This window comes from Chiloscyllium punctatum, chromosome 13, assembly GCF_047496795.1.
Source record: "Chiloscyllium punctatum isolate Juve2018m chromosome 13, sChiPun1.3, whole genome shotgun sequence".
Classification (NCBI taxonomy): Eukaryota; Metazoa; Chordata; class Chondrichthyes; order Orectolobiformes; family Hemiscylliidae; genus Chiloscyllium; species Chiloscyllium punctatum.
In genome coordinates this window covers 88248799-88274987 of record NC_092751.1, presented here as the reverse complement: position 1 = coordinate 88274987, position 26189 = coordinate 88248799, and the positions used below count along the sequence as shown (strand labels likewise).

Sequence of the window (26189 nt, the reverse complement as noted above, 5' to 3'; positions counted from 1 at the left end):
TATTGCACAAATTAATTGTCCTGACAGGCAGTTTGTTCGAGGCCTGAGCAGAACACTGGTGGGAACCCTTTCTGTTGCTGACTGCTGGATTCAAGTCTGAAAGCGCCCACTGGACAGACAGCTCAGACACAAGACTTCAGTCAAAAACTGTCTTCAGCTGAGCTGACACAATGAAGTGAGAAATCAGACAGAAATTCCCAAGAAATGCAAGGGGGAGCAGGAAGTAAAGGGCAGGACTAGAAAGCAGTAAGTAATAAAGAGTGAAAACATTCTTCAAATGGTTTGGCTATGCTTGATTCTCGGAAACACATTCAGGCCATAAACACATCAGTTTCTTGTCTTGACACAAATCATTTTTCAGCAAGGGTTGTATCTTAAATCCAAAACTTGAGTTTCCGATGGGAAGTGATTAGTCCATGGTTATTGGGCAACCGCAGAGCAAAACCATAATCGAAATACAATGAAAATAGGCAACCTTACTTTCCAGTTTATGTTTATAATGTACTTGTTATTATAAAAGGGCATTAAATCAGACAGAGCACTTACCATACAGTCACCAGAATGATACCCGTGGCGTGAAAGGTATGGTTCGAAGGAAAGCTTTACAGGGAGATGATCGCATGCAGGCAATGTCACGACATTAGCAATCCAAAGGCCCAGACTAATTCTCTTCGACAAGGAGTCAAATTCAAATCAAATCCAGAAAATAGAACGAGTTGGAGTAATGGGGCCTTGACAAGTACCAATATTTGATCCAAAGACGTGCATGTTAGGTGGGTTGACCATGCTAAGTTGCCCCATAGTGTCCAGGGGTATGTAAGCTCGGTGGATTGGCGGTGGGAAGTGCAGGGCTACGGAAGTAGGGTAAATAGCCAGACCTCTTGAGATGGGATACTCTTTGGAGGGCTGGTGCAGACTTGAAGAGGCCATTTGGCCCAATCTGCACTGTAGGGATTGTATGATTTGTTGTACAACTTCCAGGAAGAACGTATGCCATCTGTACCTTGTATGGCCTACATGTGATTCCAGATTGACAAAAACATGGCTGATTTTCATCCTCCCTCTGAAATGAACATGATTTATATTTGTATTTCAATCTTATATCTTAATATCTTCTGTAAGTAAAAATGGCTTGAGAACATGGTGATATATTACACTTTTCACTATTTATTTGTTAAGTGATGATAAATCACTCATTTGAATAGTGGCTGAACATGCCTCTCAATTCAAGGTCAATTAAGGATGGGCACAAAATGCTGGTCATGATAATGAATAAGGAAAGACTCCAATAGGAAAGAATCCATCCAAAAGGTTTTTCATTTAATGTTATTGCAAAGAATTTGGGGTCAGCACAAATGTCCTCACAGGGGGTCACTGTTGCTCAGGATAACATCTTGCAGCATTTCAGAATTGCACATAATCAGAATGAGATATGCCCTAGGACAACTTTGCAAAGTTCCATTAGACTAGTACCTCTGGGCTGAGGTGACCCTGATGGAGTCAAAAGGATGTGGGGGTGGGGGCCGTATCTGATTGAAACTTACAGAATAGGGCCTGGATAGAGTGGACATGAAGACAATGTTTCCACTGGTAGGAGAGACACTGTGCTCCACCCGTGAGCACAGCCTCAGAGTGAAGAGATGACACTTTAGAATGGAGAGGAGGAGGAATTTCTTCAGCTAGAGGATGGTTGGAGCAGAGGGCTTTGGAGGCCAAATCATTGAGTGTATATAAGACAGAGATAAAATATGTTCTTGATTAGTAAAAGGTTATGTGGAGAAGGCAGGAGAATGTGGTTGTAAAACATATCTGCCATGATCGAATGGTGGAGCAGATGTGATGAGCTCCTGTATCTTATGGTCTTACATGTCAACTCAGCTCAAATGCCCAAGATTCAGATCTTTGCTGCCAATGCAAAGAATCTCCAATTCTTACAGCCTGCCTCCACCGAGCACCCGAGTGTAACAAGTTAGTGGTGCACAGCAGCCTCCAAATACAGCCTTCCATCCGTCCTCTCAGTCAGTGGTCAGAGACCGACTGTTGTGCAAAACATAAAGGGCCTCCGCTCCCTCACAAGTATGCATTATGTTACTTGGCTTGGCGTGTTGTCAGGGAGGAGAACATGAGGACTGCAGAAGCTGGAGATCAGAGTCAAAACGTGTGGTGCTGGAAAAGCACAGTCGGTCAGGCAGCATCCGAGGAAGCAGGAGAGTCAACAATTCAGGCATAAGCACATTGACTCGCCTGCTCCTCGGATGCTGCCTGACTGGCTGTGCTTTTCCAGCACCGCAGGTGTTGGCACACACTGATATTGGGTTTGGAAGACACTGATGTGTACAGACCTCAGAGACCTGCTGATGACCAACATTATTACCATCCTTCGGGTTACCATGGCCAGAAACTGAACTGGACTAGCCATACAAATACTGTGGCAAATAACAGCAGATCAAAGGCTAGGAATCCTGCAGCGAATAACTTCCCTCCTACCCTCCCCCCTCCAAAAGCCTGCCCACCATCTACAAGGCACAAGTCGGGAGTGTGATGGAATACTCCCCACTTGCCTGGGTGGATGGTGCTTCAACAACGCTCTATCACCTTATACATTCACTCTCTCCATCACTGACACACAGTGTGACATAGGTAGCTTATACTGCAACATCACAGCAAGCTTCCTTAAAGAGTCACTTCCAAGCCTTTGATCTCTATCACATCTAGAATGACAAAGGTAGCAGATGTACAGGACCTTGGTGAGGCCTCTTCTGGAGTACTGTGTCCAGTTCTGGTCATCCTGCTATAGGAAGATTATGAATAAACTGGAGAGGGTTCAGAAGAGATTTATCAGGATGTTGCTGGGAATAGAAGACTTGAGTTATCAAAAAGGCTGGATAGGCTGCGACCTTTTTTCACTGGAGAGGTTGAAAGGTGACCTTATAGAACTTTATAAAATCTTGAGGGGTATAGATAGGGTTGACAGTAGGTGCCTTTTCTCAAGGATGGGAGATTTGAAGACTGGGGGAGGTGCATATTTGTAAGGTATGAGGAGAGAAACTAAAATTAAAGACATGAGGAGCAAATGTTTTTACACAGAGGGTGGTTCCCATGTGGAATGACCTTCCTGAGGAAGTGGTGGATGCGAATGCTATTGCAACGTTTAAAAGACATTTGGATAAGTCCATGAATAGGAAAGGTTTGGAGGGATATTGGCCTGGAGCAGGTAGGTGGGACTAGTTTAGTTTGGGATTGTGGTTGGCATGGACTGGTTGGACCAAAGGGTCTGTTTCTGTTGCTGCATGACTCTCTATATGGAAACACTACCAGCGTGCCCTCCAAGCCACACATCATTCTGACTTGGGAATAGATTGCAATTCTGTCACTGTCACAGGGTGAAAATGCCAGAGGTCTAATGGCTCAGTGGTTAGCACTTAAGGGAGTAGTGATGCGTCTTGTCTTTCACAAAGATCAACAGAACCAAGATTAGTGACTGCAGTTTTGAAGTGATGTTGCATTAACTACAAGAAAAGTGGGCAAGGGTTTTATGAGGAATCCTATCCTATTAGAGGACATGTGAGACAATTCTACTGTGAGATCGAGAAAAGGTAGTCCCTAGGACGGGAGAGTAGATAGTCTGGGATATTTGGCAGCATGGTAGCTCAGTGGTTAGCACCGCTGCCTCAAAGTACCAGAGACTCTGGTTTGATGCCATCCTTGGGTGACTGTCTGTGTGGAGTTTGCGCATTCTCCCAGTGTCTGCATGGGTTTGCTCTGGGTGCTCCGGTTTCCTCCCACAGTCCAAAGATGTGCAGGTTCGGTGAACTGGCCATGCTAAATTGCCCATAGTGTCCAGGGAAGTGTAGGTTAGGTAGAATAGCCATGGGTTACAGGGATAGAGGGTTCTGGGTGGGATGCTCTTCGGAGGGTTGGTATGAACTCAATGGGCCAAAAGGCCTGTTGCCACACTGTGGGGATTCTAAGATTTTCAGGAGTAGAAAACAAATTTATTTTTGACATGCAGCAATTTACCAACCAGATAAGGACAGTGGAAGCAGATTCCATATTAACTTTGATAAGGGATTTAGATAGATGCTTGCAAGAAATTCAGGGCACTGAGACAAGGCAGGGGGAATAGGACCAACTGGATCATTTCTTTGAAGTGCAGGCAAAGGCAGAATGGATTGCATGGCCCCTACTGTGCTTTAAGATTCCAATCCACATCCAAAATAACTGGAGCCAAACGTCTCCCAATTGCATCGAGGTGACTGGTTTAACCTGTCGTCCTGCCTGACCACACAAGAGATATTTGTGCGTGCAAAGCCCCATACCTTGGTACTCGCCACACCGATTTCTGGTCCGGCGTTGATGTGGACACCACAGTCGGTCTCTCGGGAGATCGAACTGCCCACTGTGTTGGTGATGCCAACAGTCAGGGTTCGTCTCCCTTTGCAGTATCTCAAGGCCATTAAAGTGTCCGCGGTTTCACCTGGAGAACAATAAAGTGCAGGTTAACCAGCCGCCGTGCCGAGAAATTAATTAAGATCGCTCTCCACAGCATCCCATCAGCCTCAAGATTGCATCGATAAAGACACTTTAAAACATTAGGCAGCAGCTCAGCACACAAAACCAAACTAAGGTAGATCTTTATGTCTCTCTCTTAGCAACTTACATTTATATCGTGCCATTACTGCAACAACAAGACATCGCAAGAAAACACATTGACACTGAGCCACAGACAAAGAGGTATTGGGACTGGAGATCAAATATATTTATACAACACTTAAAAGATGAAAAAAAAATTACACAAAGGAGCTGTATAAAGCAAGATTTGATGCTAAGTCACACAAGGCAATATTAGGCAAGGTGACTGACATCTCGGTGAAAGGATAGACCTTAAGGAGCATTTTAAAGTGAGTCTTAGGGAGGGATACTGGGTGTCCAGGGTCTCAGCAGCTGAAAACATGGTCAAAATGAAGTAATTAAAATCTGTGATGGGCCAGAATTGGATGCGTACAGATATTTTGGACAATTGAGTGGCAGAAGGAGATTACAGAGATAAATAGCAATGGGCAAGCTCACGAATAGACAAGAAAACAAGAACGAGGAGTTTTTAAAAAACGTGTTGTGCAGGAGCGAGAGAGCAGAAAGGTAAGTGGGTGTACAGTCGTTTTGGAGAACATACAGCCTGAGGGTCTGTGCACAGTTCACCCTGTTGACTTCTGAGCCCAGAGGTTGCTGCTGCTGCTGCACACAGACTTTGAATGTAAGCATTTTGCAGGTATGCTGCCGTGGGTGAACAGGCTCCTGCACAGCGCCAAGGAGGGGAGGATCCCATGGTGTCAAAGTTAAAAACCACACAACACCAGGCTGTAGCCCAACAGGTTTAACTGGAAGCACTAGCTTTTGAAGTGCTGCTCCTTCACCAGGTCGAAGGAACAGCACTCTGAAAGCTAGTGCATCCAAATAAACCTGCTAGACTGGTGCCATGGTCCAACCCATGGTGCCAGCAAGTCTTCACTGAGCTGCACACACAGGCGTAGGAGTAAATGGGCAGGTTTATTCAGGGGGCACTGGGCTTCCCAAAGGCTGGAGGCAGCAACACCACTGGGAAACTGGAGCGCCTGGCTGAGTGTGAATGGACCTGCAACTCCATTCCCCTCACCTTTGGGTCTAACAAACAGTGAGGGCAACGGGGAAAACAAGGAATGTTGTCCTCACTGAGGCAGCTGTTCCTCATGAGGGGGCAGGACAGTGTCAGCAGATATACCATCAGAGGTGGAACCACATGTATGCAGTGCCCCCACCCAACCCGTCCACCCCTGCCCGCCTCTGAGCCAATGTGGATGGTCAAGCTGAGGAAGGTGCCCACCTCAGGACGCCTGTGCCCCCTCGACACACCACACCCCTGGGATCAAAACTCAATTTGCAAAACCCTATGCCCACTATTACACAAGATTCCACAGTTGGTCAGAAATTGCTGAACAATCTCAAGTGAACAAGCAATTTCAGACAAGCTCATAACATGGCTCACTTCTGCTCGGAGAAAGTGAGGACTGCAGATGCTGGGGATCAGAACTTAAAAACGTGTTGCTGGAAAAGCGCAACAGGTCAGGCAGCAAAGGAGAAGGAGAATCGATGTTTCGGGCATAAGCCCTTCCTGAAACGTCGATTCTCTTTCTCCTTTGATGCTGCCTGACCTGCTGCGCATTTCCAGCAACACATTTTTTAGTTCATTTCTGCTCGCCAAGAGCAACATATATTCATGCACAGGGACCCATTCAGCACCTTTTCCTCCTGCAATATAAAAATTGATCTATTAAAATTTAGCATTCTTGCATTTGCCCGGATGCAAGACAAAACATTTCAACTAAGTATCTCGCTTTTCTACAGTATTCAACTTCTTTCAATGTAACTTGTTTTATTCATTTGTTTCCAGGGGCATTGAAAATGGACCAATTTACATAAGCCTAAATTTGTGTTGTTTACTAAATGCAAAATCCAAAAGCTTTTTAATCCAAAGAAAGCACATGATAATCACAAGGCCATTAAAGATATCAAACCTGCTTTCACCTGGTTAGGTTTTGACATGATTAAACGAGGGGTATAAATTGAGTTAATAGTCATTGCCTTTTCCCTCAGATGAGGGATTTCAAGACTGAGGGCACATTTTTAAGGTGAGAGGAGAGAGATTTAAGAAAGACAAAAAAGACAGATATATTTCCCTCCCCACCCCATCCGCTTTCTATAAAGACCATTCCCTCCGCGACTCCCTTGTCAGGTCCACACCCCCTACTAACCCACCCTCCCCTCCCAACACCTTCCCCTTCCACCGCAGGAATTGCAAAACCTGTGCCCACACCTCCTCCTCACCTCCATCCAAGACCCCAAAGGAGCCTTCCATATCCATCAGAGTTTTACCTGCACTTTCACACACATCATTTACTGTATCCGTTGCTCCTGATGCGGTCTCCTATACGTTGGGGAGACAGGACGCCTACTCGCAGAGCTTCAGAAAACATCTCCGGGACACCTGCACCAACCAACCCCATCGCCCCGTGGCCGAACATTTCAACTCCCCCTCCCATTCCGCCGAGGACATACAGGTCCTGGGCCTGCTCCATCACCAAACCCCTACCACCTGACACCTGGAGGAAGAACGCCTCATATTCTGCCTTGGGAAGCTCCAACCCCAAGGCATCAATGTGGACTTCACCAGTTTCCTCATTTCCCCTCCCCCCACCTTATCCCACTTCCAACCTTCCAGCTCAGCACCGTCCTCATGACCTGTCCATCTTCCTTCCCACCTATCCGCTCCAAACTCCTCTCCGACCTATCACCATTACACCCACCTCCATCTACCTATCAGACTCTCAGCTACCATCCCCCCCAGTCGCACCCCCATCCCATTTATCCCTCCACCCACGAGGCTATCAAGTCTCATTCCTGATAAAGAGCTTTTGCCCAAAACGTCGATTCGCCTGCTCCTCGGATGCTGCCTGATCTGCTTTCCTTTTCCAACACCACAGTCCTGACTTGTACCTGCTGCAGCTTAGAAGTGACTTGAGTGAAATGTATGATACTGAGGGAGTCTTGTCATGATAGATGTGGACTGGAAGGTCTCCTTTCCCAGCGTTATCAAAACTGCGATGTCACGGTTTAAAAATCAGGGGGAGCCCATTTTAAACAAAGATAAGGTGAATATTTTCTTTCCAAGGCCTTTAGACCTTTCATTCTGAAACAAAATTCTTAAATATCTTAAAGGGAAAGCTGAATGGATTATTTTTAAATAAGGGAGTGCAAAGTTATCAGGAGTGGTGGGAAGGTGGATTTGAGGTTATACTCAATTCACCCTTTATTCTTAAAGTATTCAAAATGGCACCATTTTGTGGTAACAAATGAATGCTTTTCACTGTATTTTGTTGCACACGTTGTTGTATGTCATGTACACATAACAATAAGATCAAAACGAGGGGCTGAATAGACTACTCGTAGTTTGTGTGCGCGCTGAACAAATGGACAGGAGAACTTCGAGCAGGGTCTGCCGTCACATTCCCAGGGAACGGAGGACGGGCAATAATTCCTGCTTTTACCAGCCGTGAGCAATTCCCGGAAAATCTACGTACGGAGAAAAGTCCAGGAGTGGTCCAGTGCCGGATAACCTTCATAAATGTGGACCATCCGTGTTGAAAACCAGCACCTGTCTCAAAGACTGCATTATAAATGCTGCGCGGTACCTGATTGGCTGAGGAAAAAGCACACGTCGTCCCGGAATACGGGCGTACTGCGATCCAGGAAGTCGCTAGAAAGTTCCACCGTGACTGGCAGCTCCGTCAGCTCCTCCAGAATTTGTCGTGTCTGAGAGAGGAACCAAGGCACAGAGAGAGAAGTTAGGCCAAAGTCTTCAGGTCCAGGACAGGACACACATTTTGCATGCTCTACACCATCGCTCCCCTTCTGAAGAAGGGGACATCTGAATCATAGAATCCCTATAGTGTGGAAACTGGCCATTTGGCCCATTGAGTCCACACTGACCCTCCAAAGAGTATCTCACCCAGGCCCACCCACTACCCTATGCCTGTAATTCTGCTTTTCTCATGGCTAACCCACCCAATCTGGATACTATGGGTAATTTAACATGGTCAGTCCACCTAACCTGCACATCATTGGACTGTGGGAGGAAACTGGAACACTCGGAGGAAACCCACGCAGACATGGGGAAAATGTGCAAACTCCACACAGTCACAGAATCATAGAATCCCTACAGTGTGTAAATAGGCCATTTGGCCCATTGGGTTCACACCGACCCTCCATAGAGCATCTCACCTTGACCCACATTTACCCCTGACTAATGCACCTAACCTACACATCCCTGAACACTATGGGGCAATTTAGCATGGCCAATTCACCTGACCTGCACATGGTTGAATTGTGGGAGGAAACCGGGGCACCGGGAGGAAACCCACGCAGACATGGGGAGAATGTGCAAACTCCACACAGACAGTCACCCGAGGATGGAATCTAACCTGGGCCCCTGGTGCTGTGAGGCAGCATTGCTGACCACTGAGCCACCGTGCTGCTAAAACCTACAATATCCCAGACTATCTACTGTCCCGTCCTAGGCACTACCTTCTCTTGAGCTCACGGTAGAATTGGATCACAATTTAATAGAATAGATTTGCTCATATAACCCTTGCCCATTTTTTTTGCAGCTAATTTAACACCACTTCAAAGCTGCAGTCACTAATCTTGGTTCTGTTGATCTTTGTGAAAGACAAGGGGCATCACTACTCCCATAATGCCAGGTCTTTTAAAAAAAGGTTTCTGACTTTTTTCTAAAAATGTAGCACGTGCAAACTTTAAGCAGCAAGTCCTGCCCCAAAAGCTAAAGAACATAACCCAAGCTAACACTCCAGTGCTACAAGTGTCACTAGAGTACTCAGTGCATGCTACACTGTTAATACCATATCTGAAACATGGTGTTTTTTTTAAGTTCGGGTCTAGTCACCCCTCTCACCCAGGCCCTAAAACCAGGAACCCACCATGACACTTGTACAAACACTCCACAGTACACTCACAGATACTTTGCAACAGCGGGAACGCTGAGAGAGAGAACCTTAGCTGTAACTTCGGCAGCCAGGCTCTTTAAAGAATACCCCCAGCCTGGCACCTGCTGCCAACTGTGAGATTGGCAAACCAGTCATCCAAACTATGTGGCTAAGGTTTGGTTTGGCAGTGCCGCATCAGCTGGGAACTGGCAGGACTGTATTGATTTGCAGTTTTCTAGGCACCCCAGGGTGGGTGGGGATGGGCACCTTTCTCAAGTGGGCACATTCCACGGGCCGTGTGACAAGCAGGGCTATGGGCAGAAGCATGCTAAGACACCTCTTCCCAGGAGACGATTTGCTCTCCCTGATTGGCCAAGATCTTCAAGGTCTGACAGTTGGCATGAAACACTTTCTGCCACACAGATATCGTCAGGAGTATTCCCAGCACTTTCTGGGTTACACTTTATAAATACAGAGCCCAGTCCAATTCAGCGAGCGGCAGCTTTCGAGTTAGCAAGACCTCAGGGATCGCTCTTGCTGCAGGAAGAGTGTCTGACATCACTCTCCCAGCAACACTGCTAGAGAAACACTGGATAAAAGGTGGAGGAACACAACAAGTCTTCACTGACATTAACATAGGGCTACAGCGCAGTACAGGCCCGTCAGCCCTCAATGTTGCACCGACCTGTGAAATTAATTTGATGCCGAGCTAACCCACACCGTCCCATTATTATCCACATGTATGTCCAATGTCTATTTAAATGCCCTTAATGTCAGCGAGTCTACGATTACTGCAGACAGGCCATTCCACACTCCTATTGCTCTCTGATTTTGTGTGGTTCCCAGCCATGTGGAGACGGAGGGAGACGGAGGGAGACGGAGGGAGACGGAGGGAGACGGAGGGAGACGGAGGGAGACGGAGATATATCCAGGAAAACCAGTGAAGAACAAAAAACTTAGCCAACCTCAACTCCTATAGAAAAGATGTTGTGAAACTTGAAAAACTGCAGAAAAGATTTACAAGAATGTTGCCAGGGTGGGAGCTTTTGAGCTATCGGGACACAGGCTGAATTGGTTGGAGCTGCTTTCCCTGGAGCGTCGCAGGATGACAGGTGACTTTACAGAGGCTTATAAAATCATGTAGGTCTTTTTCCCTCGGATGTGGGAGTCCAAAGCTAGAGGGCACAGGTTTAAGGGTGAAAGTGGTAAGATTTAAAAGAGAGCTAAAAAGCAACTTTTCACACAGAGGGCGGTGCGTGTATGGAATGAGCTGCCAGAGGGAATGGTGGAGGCTGGTACAATTACAGCACTTTTAGATTAGATTAGATTCCCTACAGTGTGGAAACAAGCTCTTAGCCCAACAAGTCCATACCAACCCTCCGAAGAGTAACCCACCCAGACCCATTTCCCTCTGACTAATGCACCTATGGGCAATTTAGCATGGCCAATTCACTTAACCTGCACATCTTTGGACTGTGGGAGGAAACTGGAGCACCTGGAGGAAACCCTCGCAGACACAGGGAGGATATGCAAACTCCACACAGTCACCCAAGGCTGGAATCAAACCTGCAACCCTGGTGCTGTGAGGCAGCAGTGCTAACCACTGACTTAAAAGGCACCCAGATGGGTTTATGAATAGGAAGGGTTCAGAGGGATATGGACCAAATGTTGGCCAATAGGAGTAGGAATAGGACTGAAGGGTCTGTTTCTGTGCTGTACATCTCTCGGACTCTGTGAACCTGTAGCTTAAAGAAGTAGGGGACAAAGCCAACAGACTCAGTACTAACACCATAACAACAAAAAGTGTCACTAACTTGCAGCAGATTTGCCAATTATTTCAGCTTGGTGACAATGCCTTAGTTTCAGAAGGTGGTGTGTGGCTAGGAGAGAGCAATCACATTGTGGGCCCTAACTGTGCCCTGATTTACATACAAATTTAGTTTCTGGAGAGCCGATTGCCTCATTATAACAGAGCAGGATTAATGAGGCCTGCAGGGCCTGTCAGTGCTCAAGCCAGGTCAAGAGCCCCGCTCTCCATCCAGCCCTCTCCCAACTGGAGCCACATGTCACGATTAGACATCAGGCAATGTAGGCTGAGAGAGGTAGGCCCGAGGAACCCAGTCATTGTAAATTAGCCACTAACATGTAAACTCTTCCACACACATTTAACAACAGGAGTAGCCCATCTCCTTCTGGAAGTCTGGAGAAAATTGCAGTGGTTTGTGTCGAGGTTCATCAGAGCAGCTCCATGACACAGGACGCTGTGCTCGACAAGCTGCTCCCCGAGACGCACACCAAGACAAACATCGACTGCGCCTGTAGGACCATCAACTCGGTGAAAGGCGCTGTTTGGTCTGCCCGAAACCTGTTGGTCTTCTAGAGACAGGAGTTGACCCTGACCGAATGTTGCAGATTGGCACATTCCAAGCTCCAGGACTACGTGCTGAGAGATGCACTAAAGCTGCTGCCAGGGCACAGTGGGGAAAGATCACTGTCTGAGGTCTTCTTGCTGAAGGTAAATGGGGGTCTGTTCAGTTATTGGACCCTCCTAGTGCCTCAAATATATGTCAATATAGTCTTGTTCAAGAAAGAAATGCCAGGGTACAGTCAAGCTCCAATGTCTGTTTCTTCATAGGTTACTGTACAGAATCAAATTGTGTTAGTAAGATGTTTATAAAGATATTTAATGAATAAAGTAGATTTTTAAATTTTAAAAAATCCGAGAGGGCATTAAAGTGAGCAGCACACAGTCAATTACTGGCTGCACAGAATGGAACACAGGATCAGAGGTAGTCCATTTGGCCCCTTCCAAGCTGCTTTCCAATGGAAACACATAGGGAATGAAATTCCAGACTTGGTTGTGATTTGGAGGGTGACTGTGCTAATTGGAAACGAGCTGGATCAGACAGAACTCTGTCCCATTGTCATAAAGAGCTGCAGTTCCCACACAGATGGCCCCTGCACATTCCAGGCAGGAAGCTGCAGCTTTTTCAAAGGTACCAAATCGTTCAAAAGGGAGGGCCAGCAGCAATGTACTGTAAGCCACTGCAAAATCTTTCCCATTCAGAGAGAGCAATGGTGGATCAAGGAAAGGAGAGAGCTGCTCAGATTTTGTGCTGCCAACCTGTATTTTCCATCACGAGATCAAGGCCTTGAGTTGGGGGATTGGAGGGGGAAAGAGAGCAGGACCCACCCTGTGGAGAGTGTGGAGTGAGCAGCCAGGGTGGCAAATACCCAGAGCATTGGCATCACAACAAACACACACTCTAATCCTGCCAGTCCCACAAACACCTGTCTCCTACAGATTCTCCCATAATGTACCCCTGACTGGGACATCCCTTAAACCCAGAGACAGACAGACAGACAGACAGACAGACAATCTTCTCCCCGCTCTTTGCCATATGTGGTGTATGAACAGAGGAGGGGGTAACAGCACCAAAGACTGTCCTCATTGGCTCAGAGGATAACAGGCACCATGGCAAATGAAGTTAGCACTGTCCACCTGAAGGCAGCTGGTTTCCAATTCCTGCCCCCTCAAGGATGTCACGATGGAGCCATCACAGACCTTCTGCTTTCCTCCCCACCTCGCATCCCTCACCTGTCCTGGGATCACTGGTCGTCATGGGCAACCCCGGCGCCAACACACACGAAAGGGCAAACAGAGGACCAGGGCTCCAGGGAAGATGCACTAATTCGCGCCTCACCTCACATCAGCTCAGACAACGACACTGCGCAAACATTAGAGTCAGGATTGTGTCAGTCACCAGCCAGGGGATATGCCCAGTTGTGGACAAACCCCAGGCAGAGAGTGCAGAGGCACACTCGCTCTGCCCCCAGGGGCTCCAATGAGGATGTCATCAGGACAGACTAACGGCACGTGCTGGGGCACCTACACCTGGAGACGTGGAGGTGGGCGGGGTGCATTGTCACGGCCTATCAGACATCCCTGCAGTTACTGGCTAGGAGTCTGGTCTTGCCAATGACAAAAGGCCTCAGGTGGATGCTGGAGCCCATGGGGAGTCCTTGGCACTGCCAAACAAACCACACGATGAAGAGCCTGTTGTCTGAGCTGCAGCACGGGAAAACGCACGAGACACACACACCAGATTCCAAAGTCAGAAACGGGAGCATACCGCTAGTCCAGAGTGGTAACTGGTTCCACAAGCGATAATTAACAAGCGTCTGCACCTTCTGATTTCTTTAATTGAATCCTTCAGTCCACCGAGGATCACTATGAGGCAAGCGAGAAACAAGTTAAAAAACTAAGGCTGAACAAAACACACTGACCAAGTTGCATCATGCCACGAGAAAGCAATTGAATCCTCGGCCTCCCCTGAAACCCGAAACTGCAATCTCTTGGTGCACGGTCACCAATGAAAGAGAAAACCCACACCTTCATCTCAATATGCTGTCACCAACCCAAGCAGCTTTTACAAAACTCGCCCAGTCAAATTGGTCACTGGGATTTTGGATTGAGTTGGTGCCATTGAGAAAATGATCAGCCTGGAGTTTCCGTCACATTTGAGCACAGGAACATAGAGTCCTACAAATGCACAGCATAGGAAATAGCACAGACCCTTCGATCCAACCTGTCCATGCTGACCAGATATCTCAATCCAATCTAGTCCCACTTCCCAGCAGCTGGCTCATGTCCCTCCAAACCCTTCCTATTCATATACCCATCCAGATGCCTTTTAAATGTTGCAATTGTACCAGCCTCCACCACTTTCACTGGCAGCTCATTCCATACACATTCCACTCTCTGTATGAAAAAAATTGCCCCTTAGGTCTCTTTTATATAGAACATAGAAAAATACAGCATAGTACAGGCCCTTTGGCCCTTGATGTTGCGCCGATCCAAGCCCACCTAACCTACACTAGCCCACTATCCTCCATATGCCTATCCAATGCCCGTTTAAATGCCCATAAAGAGGGAGAGTCCACCACTGCTACTGGCAGGGCATTCCATGAACTCACAACTCGCTGAGTAAAGAATCTACCCCTATTATCTGTCCTATACCTACCACCCCTTAATTTAAAGCTATGCCCCCTCGTAATAGCTGACTCCATACATGGAAAAAGGTTCTCATGGCCAACCCTATCTAAACCCCTAATCATCTTGTACACCTCTATCAAGTCACCCCTAAACCTTCTTTTCTCCAATGAAAACAGCCCCAAGTGCCTCAGCCTTTCCTCATATGATCTTCCTACCATACCAGGCAACATCCTGGTAAACCTCCTCTGCACCCGTTCCAGTGCCTCCACATCCTTCCTATAGTATTGCGACCAAAACTGCACACAATACTCCAGATGCGGCCGCACCAGAGTCTTATACAACTGCAACATGACCTCAGGACTCCGGAACTCAATTCCTCTACCAATAAAAGCCAGTACGCCATATGCCTTCTTCACTGCACTATTTACCTGGGTGGCAACTTTCAGAGATCTGTGTACATGGACACCAAGATCCCTCTGCTCATCCACACTACCAAGTATCCGACTATTAGCCCAGTACCCCATCTTTTTGTTACTCATACCAAAGTGAATCACCTCACACTTGCCTACATTGAACTCCATTTGCCACCTTTCTGCCCAGCTCTGCAGCTTATCCATATCCCGCTGTAACCTGACACATCCTTCCTCACTGTCAACAACTCCACCGACTTTCGTATCATCCGCAAACTTGCTCACCCAACCTTCTAGCCCCTCCTCCAGGTCATTTATAAAAATGACAAACAGCAATGGTCCCAAAACAGATCCTTGCGGAACACTGCTAGTAACTGCACTCCAAGATAAACCTTTACCATCAACTACTACCCTCTGCCTTCTTCCAGCCAGCCAATTCCTAATCCAAACCTCCAACTCACCATCAATACCATACCTCCGTATTTTTTGCATTAGCCTACCATGGGGAACCTTATCAAACGCCTTACTAAAATCCATATATGCCACATCTACCGCTTTACCCTCGTCCACCTCCTTAGTCACCTTCTCAAAGAATTAAATTAAAGAATATCTTTCCCCTCTCACCATAAACCTATGCCCTCTCGTTCTGGACTCCTCCAATCCAGGGAAAAGACTTTGTCTATTTATCCTACCCATGCCCCTCATAATTTTATAAATCTCTGTAAGGTCACCCCTGAGCCTCTGACGCTCCAGGTAAAACAGCCCCAGCCTGTTCAGCCTCTCCCTTTAGCTCAAATCCTCCAACCCTGGCAACATCCTTGTTAAGTTTCACAACGTCCTTCCTATAGCAGGGAGACCAGAACTGAATGCAGTATGCCCAAAGTGGCCAAACCAGCCGCAAGATGACATCCTTACACAGAAAACAGGAGCAGGGATAGGCCATTCAGCCCCTCTAACCTGGGCAGCCACTCACCTAGATCATGGCTGATCTTCTGTCTGAACACATCTTCTCACTATATCCCCATTTCCTTTGATGTTTTAATAACTAGACATCAATAAGTTTCTGTGCTGAACATAACTAAACCTCCATAGCCTTCCATGTGTAGCAATTTCAAACATTCGCCACTCTTGGTGAAGAATTCCTTTTTCCAAGGATGTTAGTGGTCGAATTGATAAAGGGGAGGCAGTGGACAAGGTTTAACTGGGATTTCCGAAAGATTTTGATAAGGATACCACATAAGGCATTTACCTGTAAAAATAAAGTACAAGGGATTGGGGGAAAGAGTACAAACCCCACGGTTAGAGAATTGGGTTGCAAACAGGAAGCAAGGAGCTGGAATAAATGGGTCTTTTTCAAAGTGAGAAGCAGCGACGAGTGGGGTACTGCAGGGATCAGTGCTAGGACACCAGCTATGCTCAATATATATGAAGGATTTAGATGAGGGGACTCAATGTCATAACTGGCAGATAACACAAAGCTGGATGGGAGAATGAGCTGTGAGGAGGATGCCTTTGGTGAGAGTGGACAAGCTGAAGGAATGGGCAAATGATTGGCGGGTGAAATACAATGTGAATAAATGAGAGGTTATCCAGTTTGTCGGAAGAAACATTCTTTAAAAGGTGATAGATTAGGAAAGAGGTGAGTGCAGCAAGATCTGGTGTCCTGGCATACAGTCACTAAAAGATGCAGCAGGCAGTGAAGGTGGATAGTGGTACGATGGCCTTCTTGGTGGGAGGACTGGAATATGGGATCAGGGAGGCAAACGTGAGGACTGCAGATGCTGGAGATCAGAGTTAAGGTTAGAGTGGTACTGGAAAAGCACAGTAAGTCAGGCAGCATCCGAGGAGCAGGAAAATCGATGTTTCGGGCAAAAGCCCTTCATCAGGAATGTTCCTGATGAAGGGCTTTTGCCAGAAACGTTGATTTCCCTGCTCTTCGGATGCTGTCCGACCTGCAGGATCAGGGATGGAATGCTGTAACTGTGTTGGGCCTCGGTGAGACCATAGCTGGAGCACTGAGGGCTCTTTTGGCCTCTTTAGTGAAGGAAGGACATTCCAGGGAGTGCAACAATCACTTAGCAAACCGATTTTTGGGTTCCAAGCACTGATAGATGAAGAGAGACTGAATCGGTTTGGACTAGAACTTAGAAGAATTGGAAGGCTGGAGGGAGGTGTTCCCATAGAAACTTATAAAACTCTAACAGGCCTAGACAGAGGAAATGCAGGGAGGAGGATGCTCTTGGCGTCTGGGAGAAAGTGAGGACTGCAGATGCTAGAGATCAGGGTCAAAAAGTGCGGCGCACAGCCGGTCGGGCAGCATCCGAGGAGCAGGATAGTCGATGTTTTGGGCGTAAGCCCTTCATCAGGAATGTGCTCAGTGACTGGTCAGACCAGTCACTCTAAGTTTTAGGATACAGAGCATGGCGGCGGCGGTGGTGGGGGGCGGGGGGTAGCTTTTAGGACTGAGGTGAAATGTCTTTACCCACAGAGTGGGGAGCCTGTAGAATTTTCTGCCACTGAAAGCATTGAGGCCAAAACATTGAATCTTTTCATGAAAACATAACCTACAGCTCTTCGGTCTAAAGGGATTCCAAAGGGCAGGGGGAGAAAACAGGAACAGGGGACTGCATTAGATGATCAACCTTGATCTGATTGATAAAAATCACACAACACCAGGTTATAGTCCAACAGGTTTAGATGGAAGCACTAGCTTTCGGAGCGCTACTCCTTAATCAGGTGGTTGTGAAGGACACAATCATAAGACACAGAATTTATAGCAAAAGTTTACAGTGTGATGTAATTGAAATTATACACTGAAAGATACCTTGATTGTTTGTTGAGTCTTTCATCTGTTCGAATACCATGATAGTTTCATTTTTTTCATATGAAAATCACAATTTTTTTTAAGAAGTTACATTCTCAGATTAACTGTAACAACTGGTGTCAGCCAAATAATATGGTGAAGGTGTTAGCCCCCTGTGTTCCCTGTCTGTGCCATCACGTTTAGCTGATTCTAATCTAAAAAGTGAGTTCACAGATCTTACATGGATTCATGCAGTTTTTTAACAAAGTACAATGTAACTCTGCAAGTACAAATTCACCCCAGAAACGTATATGTGTGCATGTGGGTTTTTTTGTGTCTGTGTGTGTGTGTGTGTGTGTCTGTGTGTCTGTGTGTCTGTGTGTGTGTGTGTCTGTGTGTGTGTGTGTGCGCACATATCTGTCTGTCTGGGGTGAGGGGTTGTTGAGTGTGAGAGTAAATGTGTGTGTGTACGTGAGTATAGAGTGTCTAAGTCCGTGAGGGGGTGCATGTGAGTGTGTGGGTGTGTGTGAGACTGAGGTGGAGGGTTGGTGAGTGTCTGTGAGAGAGAGTGCATGTGTGTGTGTGTGTGTGTGTGTGTGTGTGTGTGTAGGGGTGTGTGTGTAGGGGTGTGTGTGAGTGTCTGTGTGCGTGTTTGTGTATACATGTGTCCATGTGGTTCAAAGGGCTGAATGGCCTACTGCTGCTCCTATTTTCTACAATCTTCCTCATGTTGGTGCTGGGCAGCTTGGCTTTATTCTGAGACTGTGTCCTCTGGGTTTCAACTTCCAAATCGTGTGTGAAGGAAAGCTAACTCCTTGCTTGGCAGGATGGCTCAGTGGTTAGCACAGCTGCTTTACAACACCAGGATCACGGGTTCAATTCCAGCCTCAGGTAACTGTTTGTGTGGAGTTTACACATTCTCCTTGTGTCTGCACGGGTGTGTTCCAGTTTCCTCTCACAGTCCAAAGGAATGCAGGTTAGGTGGATTGGCCATGCTAACTTGCTCATAGTGTTCAGGCATGTGCAGGTTAGGTGGATTGGCCATGGGAAATTGCTCATAGTGTTCAGGGATGTGCAGGCTAGGTGGATTGACCATGGGACATGCGGTGGCGGGGGTGAGAGTATTGGGTGGGACTTCTGAGGGGCAGTTTGGACTTGATGGGCTGAATGGCCTCTTTCCACACTGTTGGGATTCTATGATTCCAACTCCATCAAACACTGCCATGTTGGCTTACTGCCACTAAGGGTCCCTACAATGGCAATGACCCAGATCGACATCAAAATCGGAAATGTTTCAGTCATATAATCTGCACTTTTGCATTTTACACCTAACTCTATTGGAACGGCGCCATAGACAGGACTAACTGTGGTACTCCCAGAGAGGACAACATATATTTGCACTTTTAAGCATCGACTCTCACCTGTGTTATTTTCAAAATTGACTCTTCCCCTCATGGTATTTACCACCGACTCTGGTTGCTCAAAGATTTCTTTCTGCATAAAGGAACTGTAGTTTCCTATGAAAAAGGTCAGGCAGAATAATCACATGAAAATATATTTAATGATAAAAGGTCAGACGATTTGGTGTGGGAAGATAAAGTCTCAAGGCTATGCTTGTAATAATTTATCAGGATGTTGTCTCCAGCTTCTGTTTAGCATTTGTAATTCAGTGTCAAAATCAATCTAAACATCTCAAGGCATGACAACATTATCTCTTTTTGAGGTGCAGCAGGTTTAGCTCAAGCTGTTATGGAATACGGTGGCTTGGTGAATCTGCAATTCGAGGATCACATTCCTCATGATGGGATAAAAATATCAATATACCGCACCGAGAGAGTGACAACTGACAGCGTGGATGACAGAAACTGCTGAGCTCATCATTAAAAGCTAACCAGCTAATAAGTGCCAAACCTTACCAGTACCAGATGCCCTCTCCATTCTCCCAATGGCTAACCAGGAATGTGAAATCTAAAAAGGATAATGTGCCTCATAACGCCAGGGACCCAGGTTCAACTGTACCCTCGGGCAATTGCCTGTGTGGAGTTTGCACATTCACACTGTCTGTGTGGGTTTCCTCTGGGTGCTCCAGTTTTCTCCCACAGTCCAAAGATGTGGAGTCTAGGTGGATTAGCCGTGCGAAGTTGCCCATAGTGACAGGCAATGTAGCAGGTTAGGTGGATTGGGGATAGCGGGGAGTATAGTGGGTTGCCCCTTCAGAGGGTCAGTGCGGACTTGCTGGGCTGAATGGCCTGCTTCCTGTAGGGATTCTATACTCCCCTAGGTTGACACACTGCATTCAGGGAAACCAGCCTTTCTACATCTACCATCTTGAACCCTATAAAAATGTTGTATTTTTTAATGAGATCATTAATGTCAAGTTGAACCTTCCTTAGCGAGGGAAACTAATAACAGTAACCAGGACTGGGCAATACACCAGTTATTGTACTTGCAACAAGTACTTAAAGGAGCACATTTGGCCCATCATGTTCCTGCAAGCTCTCAAACAGTTATCCAATTCAATGTAATCCAACTGTAATCCTATTTTCCCATAACCCTGCAAATGTGTTTAAGAACACAATCTTTCTACTTTAATGTGACATGCAATTTAGAACTGTTTAAATCCAACTCCTGCTTTGAAAATTATTATGGAATCTAACTACACTGCAGGTTCAGGACGTGCTATCCTCAGCATCAGTAAATTCCGCTCAATTTGGCGGCACGGTGGCTCAGTGGTTAGCACTGGTGCCTAACAGCACCAGGGTCCCAGGTTCAATTCCAGTCTCGGGCGATTGTCTGTGTGGAGTTCCTCCGGGTGCTCCGGTTTCCTCCCACAGTCCAAAAATGTGCGGGTTAGGTGAATTGGCCACACTAAATTGCCCGTAATGTTAGATGCATTAGTCAGGGGGAAATGGGTCTGGGTGGGTTACTCTTCAGAGGGTCGGTGTGGACTGGTTGGGCCGAAGGGCCTGTTTCCACACTGTAGGGAATCTAATCTAACCTAATCCCCCGAGACCAATCCTTCCCAGGAATTGGGTCATAAATCACAGAGAGTAGAAAAGAAAAGGAAAGTGACTGACTGAATTCGAAAAGACTCACACCATGCAGTAAAACAAACAGCAAAAAGGCAGAAGCGAAGGATTAAAAACAGGTGAAGATCAATGCTCACATCAAACGTTTTAGGAACTATTTGCTCAACAAACATAGCTAGATCGGCTTGGTCTGAAACACGGTCAGGAACTTGAGGAAAGACACAAATTGCAGAACGCTGGCATGCAGTTTCCTAATGTTTGTCTTGTTGAGATGCCTGAGGTTTTGCAAGCAGACAGAGCAGGAATAAAATAAGGTCATCCAACTCCTCCAGGTCATCATTCAGCTTGTATTCTCACTCCTGACTTTATTTAGTACTGCTACTAGATTTATTTGAGTTACCAATCTTTTTTCAAGTGTATTTTTCTTTTCCCCTTGGATTTGGTGTCAGTAGCAAGGCCAGGATTCGTCGCCCATCCTTAAGTACCCTCAATCAGAGTAGCTTGATTAGATTAGATTACATTAGATTAGATTACATCACAGTGTGGAAACAGGCCCTTCGGCCCAACAAGTCCACACCGACCCGCCAAAGCACAACCTACATTTATCCCTCACCTAACACTACAGGCAATTTAGCATGGCCAATTCACTTGACCTGCACATCTTTGGATTGTGGGAGGACACCGGAGCATCCGGAGGAAACCCAGGCAGCCTGAGGTGGGAATTGAACCCGGGTCTCCGGCGCTGTGAGGCAGCAGTGCTAACCACTGTGCCACCGTGCCGCCCACATTGCTTGGCCATTTCAGAGGGTGACTAAGAGTTAACCAGATTACTGTTGGTCTGGGCCAAATAAGGATGGAAGATATCCTTCAAGGTTTGTGGAAAGATTTTCTTCCCTTAAGGACGTTATGAGGGAGAAGCAATGGCCTGGTGTTATCATTGACAGACTATTCATAGACCCAGGTAACGTTCTGGGGAGCTGGGTTCAAAACCTGCCATGGCAGATGGTGGAATTTGAATGCAATAAAAATCTGGAAAGAACAGTCGAATATTGACCATGAAGCCATTGTCAAAAAAAACTCATCTGGTTCACAGATGCCCTTTAGGGAAGGCAATATGTCATCCTTACCTGGTCTGGCCTACATGTGATTCCAGATCCTGAGCAATGTGGTTGACTTTAATTGCCCTCTTGGATGGGCAAGAAATGCTGGCCCAGCTAGAGACACTCCCAACCCATGGGTTAATAAATGATAGAAGCACTTCACACACACACACTCTTTAGCGTTTGACTTTTAATCAACACCCTCATGTTTTTCATTTCTTTCACAAGTTGCCCAGATTGGTCTCGCTCTTACCTTTCATCATCTGCTGCATCTCCACTTGCAGGGTTTGAATGCCACGTGCCGGGCAGTCACTTGGCGTGCGTTCCACCCGATGAATTGAAAGGCAGCCTGCGACCACCGCTGCCACGTCATTGTCCTCCAGGAAAATCACTCGGTTCGTGTGTTCAATGATGGTGCTGGGGGGAAGAAAAACAATCACCATGGCAACATACTGCCCATTCATCACCAGACCACAGGTCATCATGAACAGTACCTCTGAAAATGCAATGTCTTTAAAACAAAACTAATTAAAATGTGAGGAAGACCCGCTGGGTGTTATAGTCATAAATAAGCTGAAAAGAAAGTAATTTCTCCTCTTAGCCTGTGAAGTCTTTCCATTCTGTCTGGAGCACATTTATACTTTCCCAGAATTCCTTTTTCTCCATGTTGACACCCTCTCCTCTGCCATTTTGTGGCTCATTAGCTGCTCAGGTAGTCAAAATGGCTTAAAAATAATATGATGACTGAAAATATAAAATCACAGCAACTTTTGGTTACAATCATATTTAATTGATCCTGTTATTGATGTAGCTCAGTATTTACAGGCAAACATTACAGGACAGTTTTGGCTACTGTGCCAATACCAGCCCTTCCTTGTTACTGGGGGTGGTGATCCAAGATGGTGGTTATTTATAAGCTGGGAAAATGGGTTAATGGAACATTGGTAACGTTAACCTTCTTCGGAAGAAGGGTCACTGGACTCAAAACGTTAACTCTGCTATCTCTCACCACAGACGCTGCCGGATCTGCTGAGATTCCCCAGCAATTTCTGTCTTTTGTTTGAGATTTCCAGTTCTTTGTTTATATGACAGTTTCCGAATACACGTCTGCTGTAAACTGAATGGATTGGTTCTTGCTGGACAATGAACTGACCCTCAAATAACTCTCACGTTGTCAATTCAGATCCAAGCCAGTCAGGGAGACAAAAACTGAGACATCCACTTCTGCAGACAAAGTTTTTATTGACTACTCAGTCTTTCAACTGCTCCCAATCCCTAGTATTGCAGCTGTTCTCGATATATGTACATATTTTCCAATCAACCAGTTCAGAGATACATACCTCTGCAGCAGGTGGGGTTTGAACCTGGATCTTCTGGCCCAGCAGTAGGGATACTACCACCGCACCACCTCAGCCCCTTTCCCATGTACAGAGATAATTTCTAATCAACCAGTTCAGAGATGTGATGACACATCTCTGGAGTACATGGGACTTCAACCCAAATTTTCCTGGCTCAGAGGTAGAGACATTATCACAGCACCACAACAGCACCCCCGCCCCCCCCTCTCCCCACCCTATGCACACTTTTTGTTTTAACCTATTTTTCTAATCAACCTGTTCAGAGATGTTATTATACGTCTCTGGAGCAGCTCTATGTATGCTTGCACTGACAATTAAGAGCCACCACCTGTTTCGTGCCAATCTTAAATAAAGACATTAAATGAACCGAATATGATTAACCAAACATTAACACACTCCACCCTGTTCTCTTCTGTCATGCTTTCCCTTCTTATATCCCTTTCTTACTCTCACCTTGCTCCCACATCTTCACCATTAACGCACTAATAAATTGACAAAAAATATTAACAAGCCAAATACAGAATGGAACCACAATTAACTGAAATCCTTGTTAATTTTTAGACCTTAATAACGGATTATGTCATTTTGTGTTTTTCTGGGGATATACATTTTTTGGCATGATCAGTATCGGTTACCCATCCCTAATTGCCCTTGAATGGAGTGGCTTGCTTGGCTATTTTGGAAAGCAATGAAGAATTTGCTGTGGATCTGGAGTCATGTGTAGGCCAGACCAGCTAAGGATGGCAGATTTCCTTCCCTAAAAAGGACATTAGTGAATCAGATGGGATTTTGCAACAATTACTGATAGCTTTATGGTTCCAGTTGATGAGATTAGCTTTCAATCTCAGAACAGTTATTCGCATTTAAATTCTACCAGTTAGGATTTAAATCCAGAGAATGAGCCGCATTTTCAGGATTATTGATTCAGTGACACACTCGCCATGCCACTGTTTCTGCCACCAGACTTGTTCTTCATTTTAAAAAGTGTTAACTGATGCCAAAGCAGCTACGTCCCCGTTCGCTCATAGAATCAGGCCATTCAGCCCATCGAGATTACACCAACTGTAGTGATTGGGATCAGCTGGACCTCAGTGATTAGGGTTGTTAAACTGGGCTAATCAGGAAAGCCTTGGCTGATCAATATTACCAGGAGATCAGAACCTCTCAGTTTGAGAACTGACTCAGGGTTGGCTGTCTACAGTGAGTGTACGGTGGGGAGAAGTCCTCTTGGTCTGGGACATTGTCTTCCTTTTCTTAAAGAAAAGGAAATTAGCAGATTAGAATCTCCTCAACTGACTCTGAGCTGGCTGGCTACACCCAGTGTACTGATGCACTAGTGAACAAACGGGTGATTTGGTGATAGGATCCGGCCCTGTGCCATTGCTTCAGTGTGTAGGCCTCAGACTGAGGCATGTGTGTGTGGGCCAGGCCTTCAAGTGTGGTCTGACAGCCCTGCATGTGATGTCATGTGAATTGAGCTTCAAACCTCAGGCTTCACTTGAATGCACTGCACTGCATTTTTTTTTACTTTTTGGAGGAAAATAAACTGAGACAAGGTTTGTTTTGAAAGAGTGCAATAGTTTGGACTGTTGATCACACAAGGTTTGATTTTCTTTGTAGAACTTGAATTGTATTTAATGGATTGAAACCCATTTATTCAAGGTTTTCTTTGATCTCATTTTTTCTATTCGCATTTGCAAAATATAACCAGGAGATTAGAATCTCCTCAGTTTGAGGACAGACTCCAAGCTGGCTGGTTACAACCAGTGTACTGTGCACTAGTAAATAAAGGGTGACTTGGTATGGGACCCAACCTCTATGTAGTTATTACACCAACCCTCTGCTGTGCAGCCCACCCAGACCCACCCCTGTACCCATAACCTTGCATTTCCCATGTGTAATCCACCTAACCTGCACTCTATGGGTAATTTAGCATGGCAAATTCACCTAACCTGCACATCTTTGGACTCTGGGAGGAAACCAGAGCACTCAGAGGAAACCCACGCAGACCTGGGGAGAATGTGCAAACTCCATACAGGCAATCACCTGAGGCTGGAATCGAACCTGGGTCCCTGGTGCAGTATTCTATGTTTCAATAATCTCTGTCCATGCTGAATGGAAGTACAAAGTAACAGGAGGGGCTATCTGGAGTACCTCAAAATGGAAACCGGCTTTGTGAAATTCCAACAATAGAAGGTACCCATTGGTACAAGAGTTAGAACACCTATCCTTCTCAATTTCAATTCAGAAAAAACTGAGCACCTTCCCCTGAAATTCTGTCAAAGTCTCTATTTCATGAATAGTCCTTAGCAGACAGCAATTGAAGTCTAGCTGACATCATCATGTCTTTCCTTAACAATCTGACTTTGCAACCTGGATGGTCGACTGATTTAGCAGATTGTTACACGTGCATGAAGTTATACAAGCTGTTTGGGAGACAGTGGTGTAGTGTAATTGCCCTGGAAAAGTAATCCAGAGAGCCATATTGACACTTGGGGAATGTGGGTTCAAATCTCACCATGGTAACTGGCAGAATTTAGACCTGGAATTACAAGGCTCCTCTCAATAATAGCCAACAAACAGTCATTATTGTTAAAAGCCTATCCCAGTTCTAGATACGCGGAGTTGGGAAGGAGATCTGCCAATCTTTCCTAATTGGGCCTACACACAACTCTTGATCCACATCAATGGCAGCTAACTCTTTACTGTCCTCCCAAACAGAGTTCAAGGGTAACAAACGCTGACCTTGGCAGCGTGCCCACATCCCATGAAAGGCGAATAATAAGTCCTTGTTGTCTTTAAAGAAACCTGGTCTTATTTTACTGAAGCAATACGTAGGAGAGAGACCCAGGAGTAAAAAGGTACATCCCATGATGCTACAAATGGTATTGTTCAGGATGATGCACTTTGATGACTACTCTTAAACAATAAACGGCAATACCTTCCTGCTGGATTTG

The 26189-nt window shown here is 46.0% G+C and overlaps 1 protein-coding gene across 3 annotated transcripts in view; it reads right to left on the bottom strand.

The window, feature by feature from the left end:
* The window catches only part of LOC140484625 (glutamine--fructose-6-phosphate aminotransferase [isomerizing] 1-like), an 84486-nt gene that overhangs the window by 19391 nt on the left and 38906 nt on the right, over positions 1–26189 (bottom strand). For all 3 annotated transcript variants that reach the window (XM_072583154.1, XM_072583153.1, XM_072583155.1), the window contains 5 exons: positions 22128–22291; positions 19167–19262; positions 13670–13767; positions 8226–8346; positions 4320–4477 (listed from right to left, as the gene is read on the bottom strand). In XM_072583154.1, the coding sequence (XP_072439255.1) occupies positions 4320–4477; positions 8226–8346; positions 13670–13767; positions 19167–19262; positions 22128–22291 (637 nt within the window). The remainder of the gene's footprint in view (positions 1–4319; positions 4478–8225; positions 8347–13669; positions 13768–19166; positions 19263–22127; positions 22292–26189) is intronic.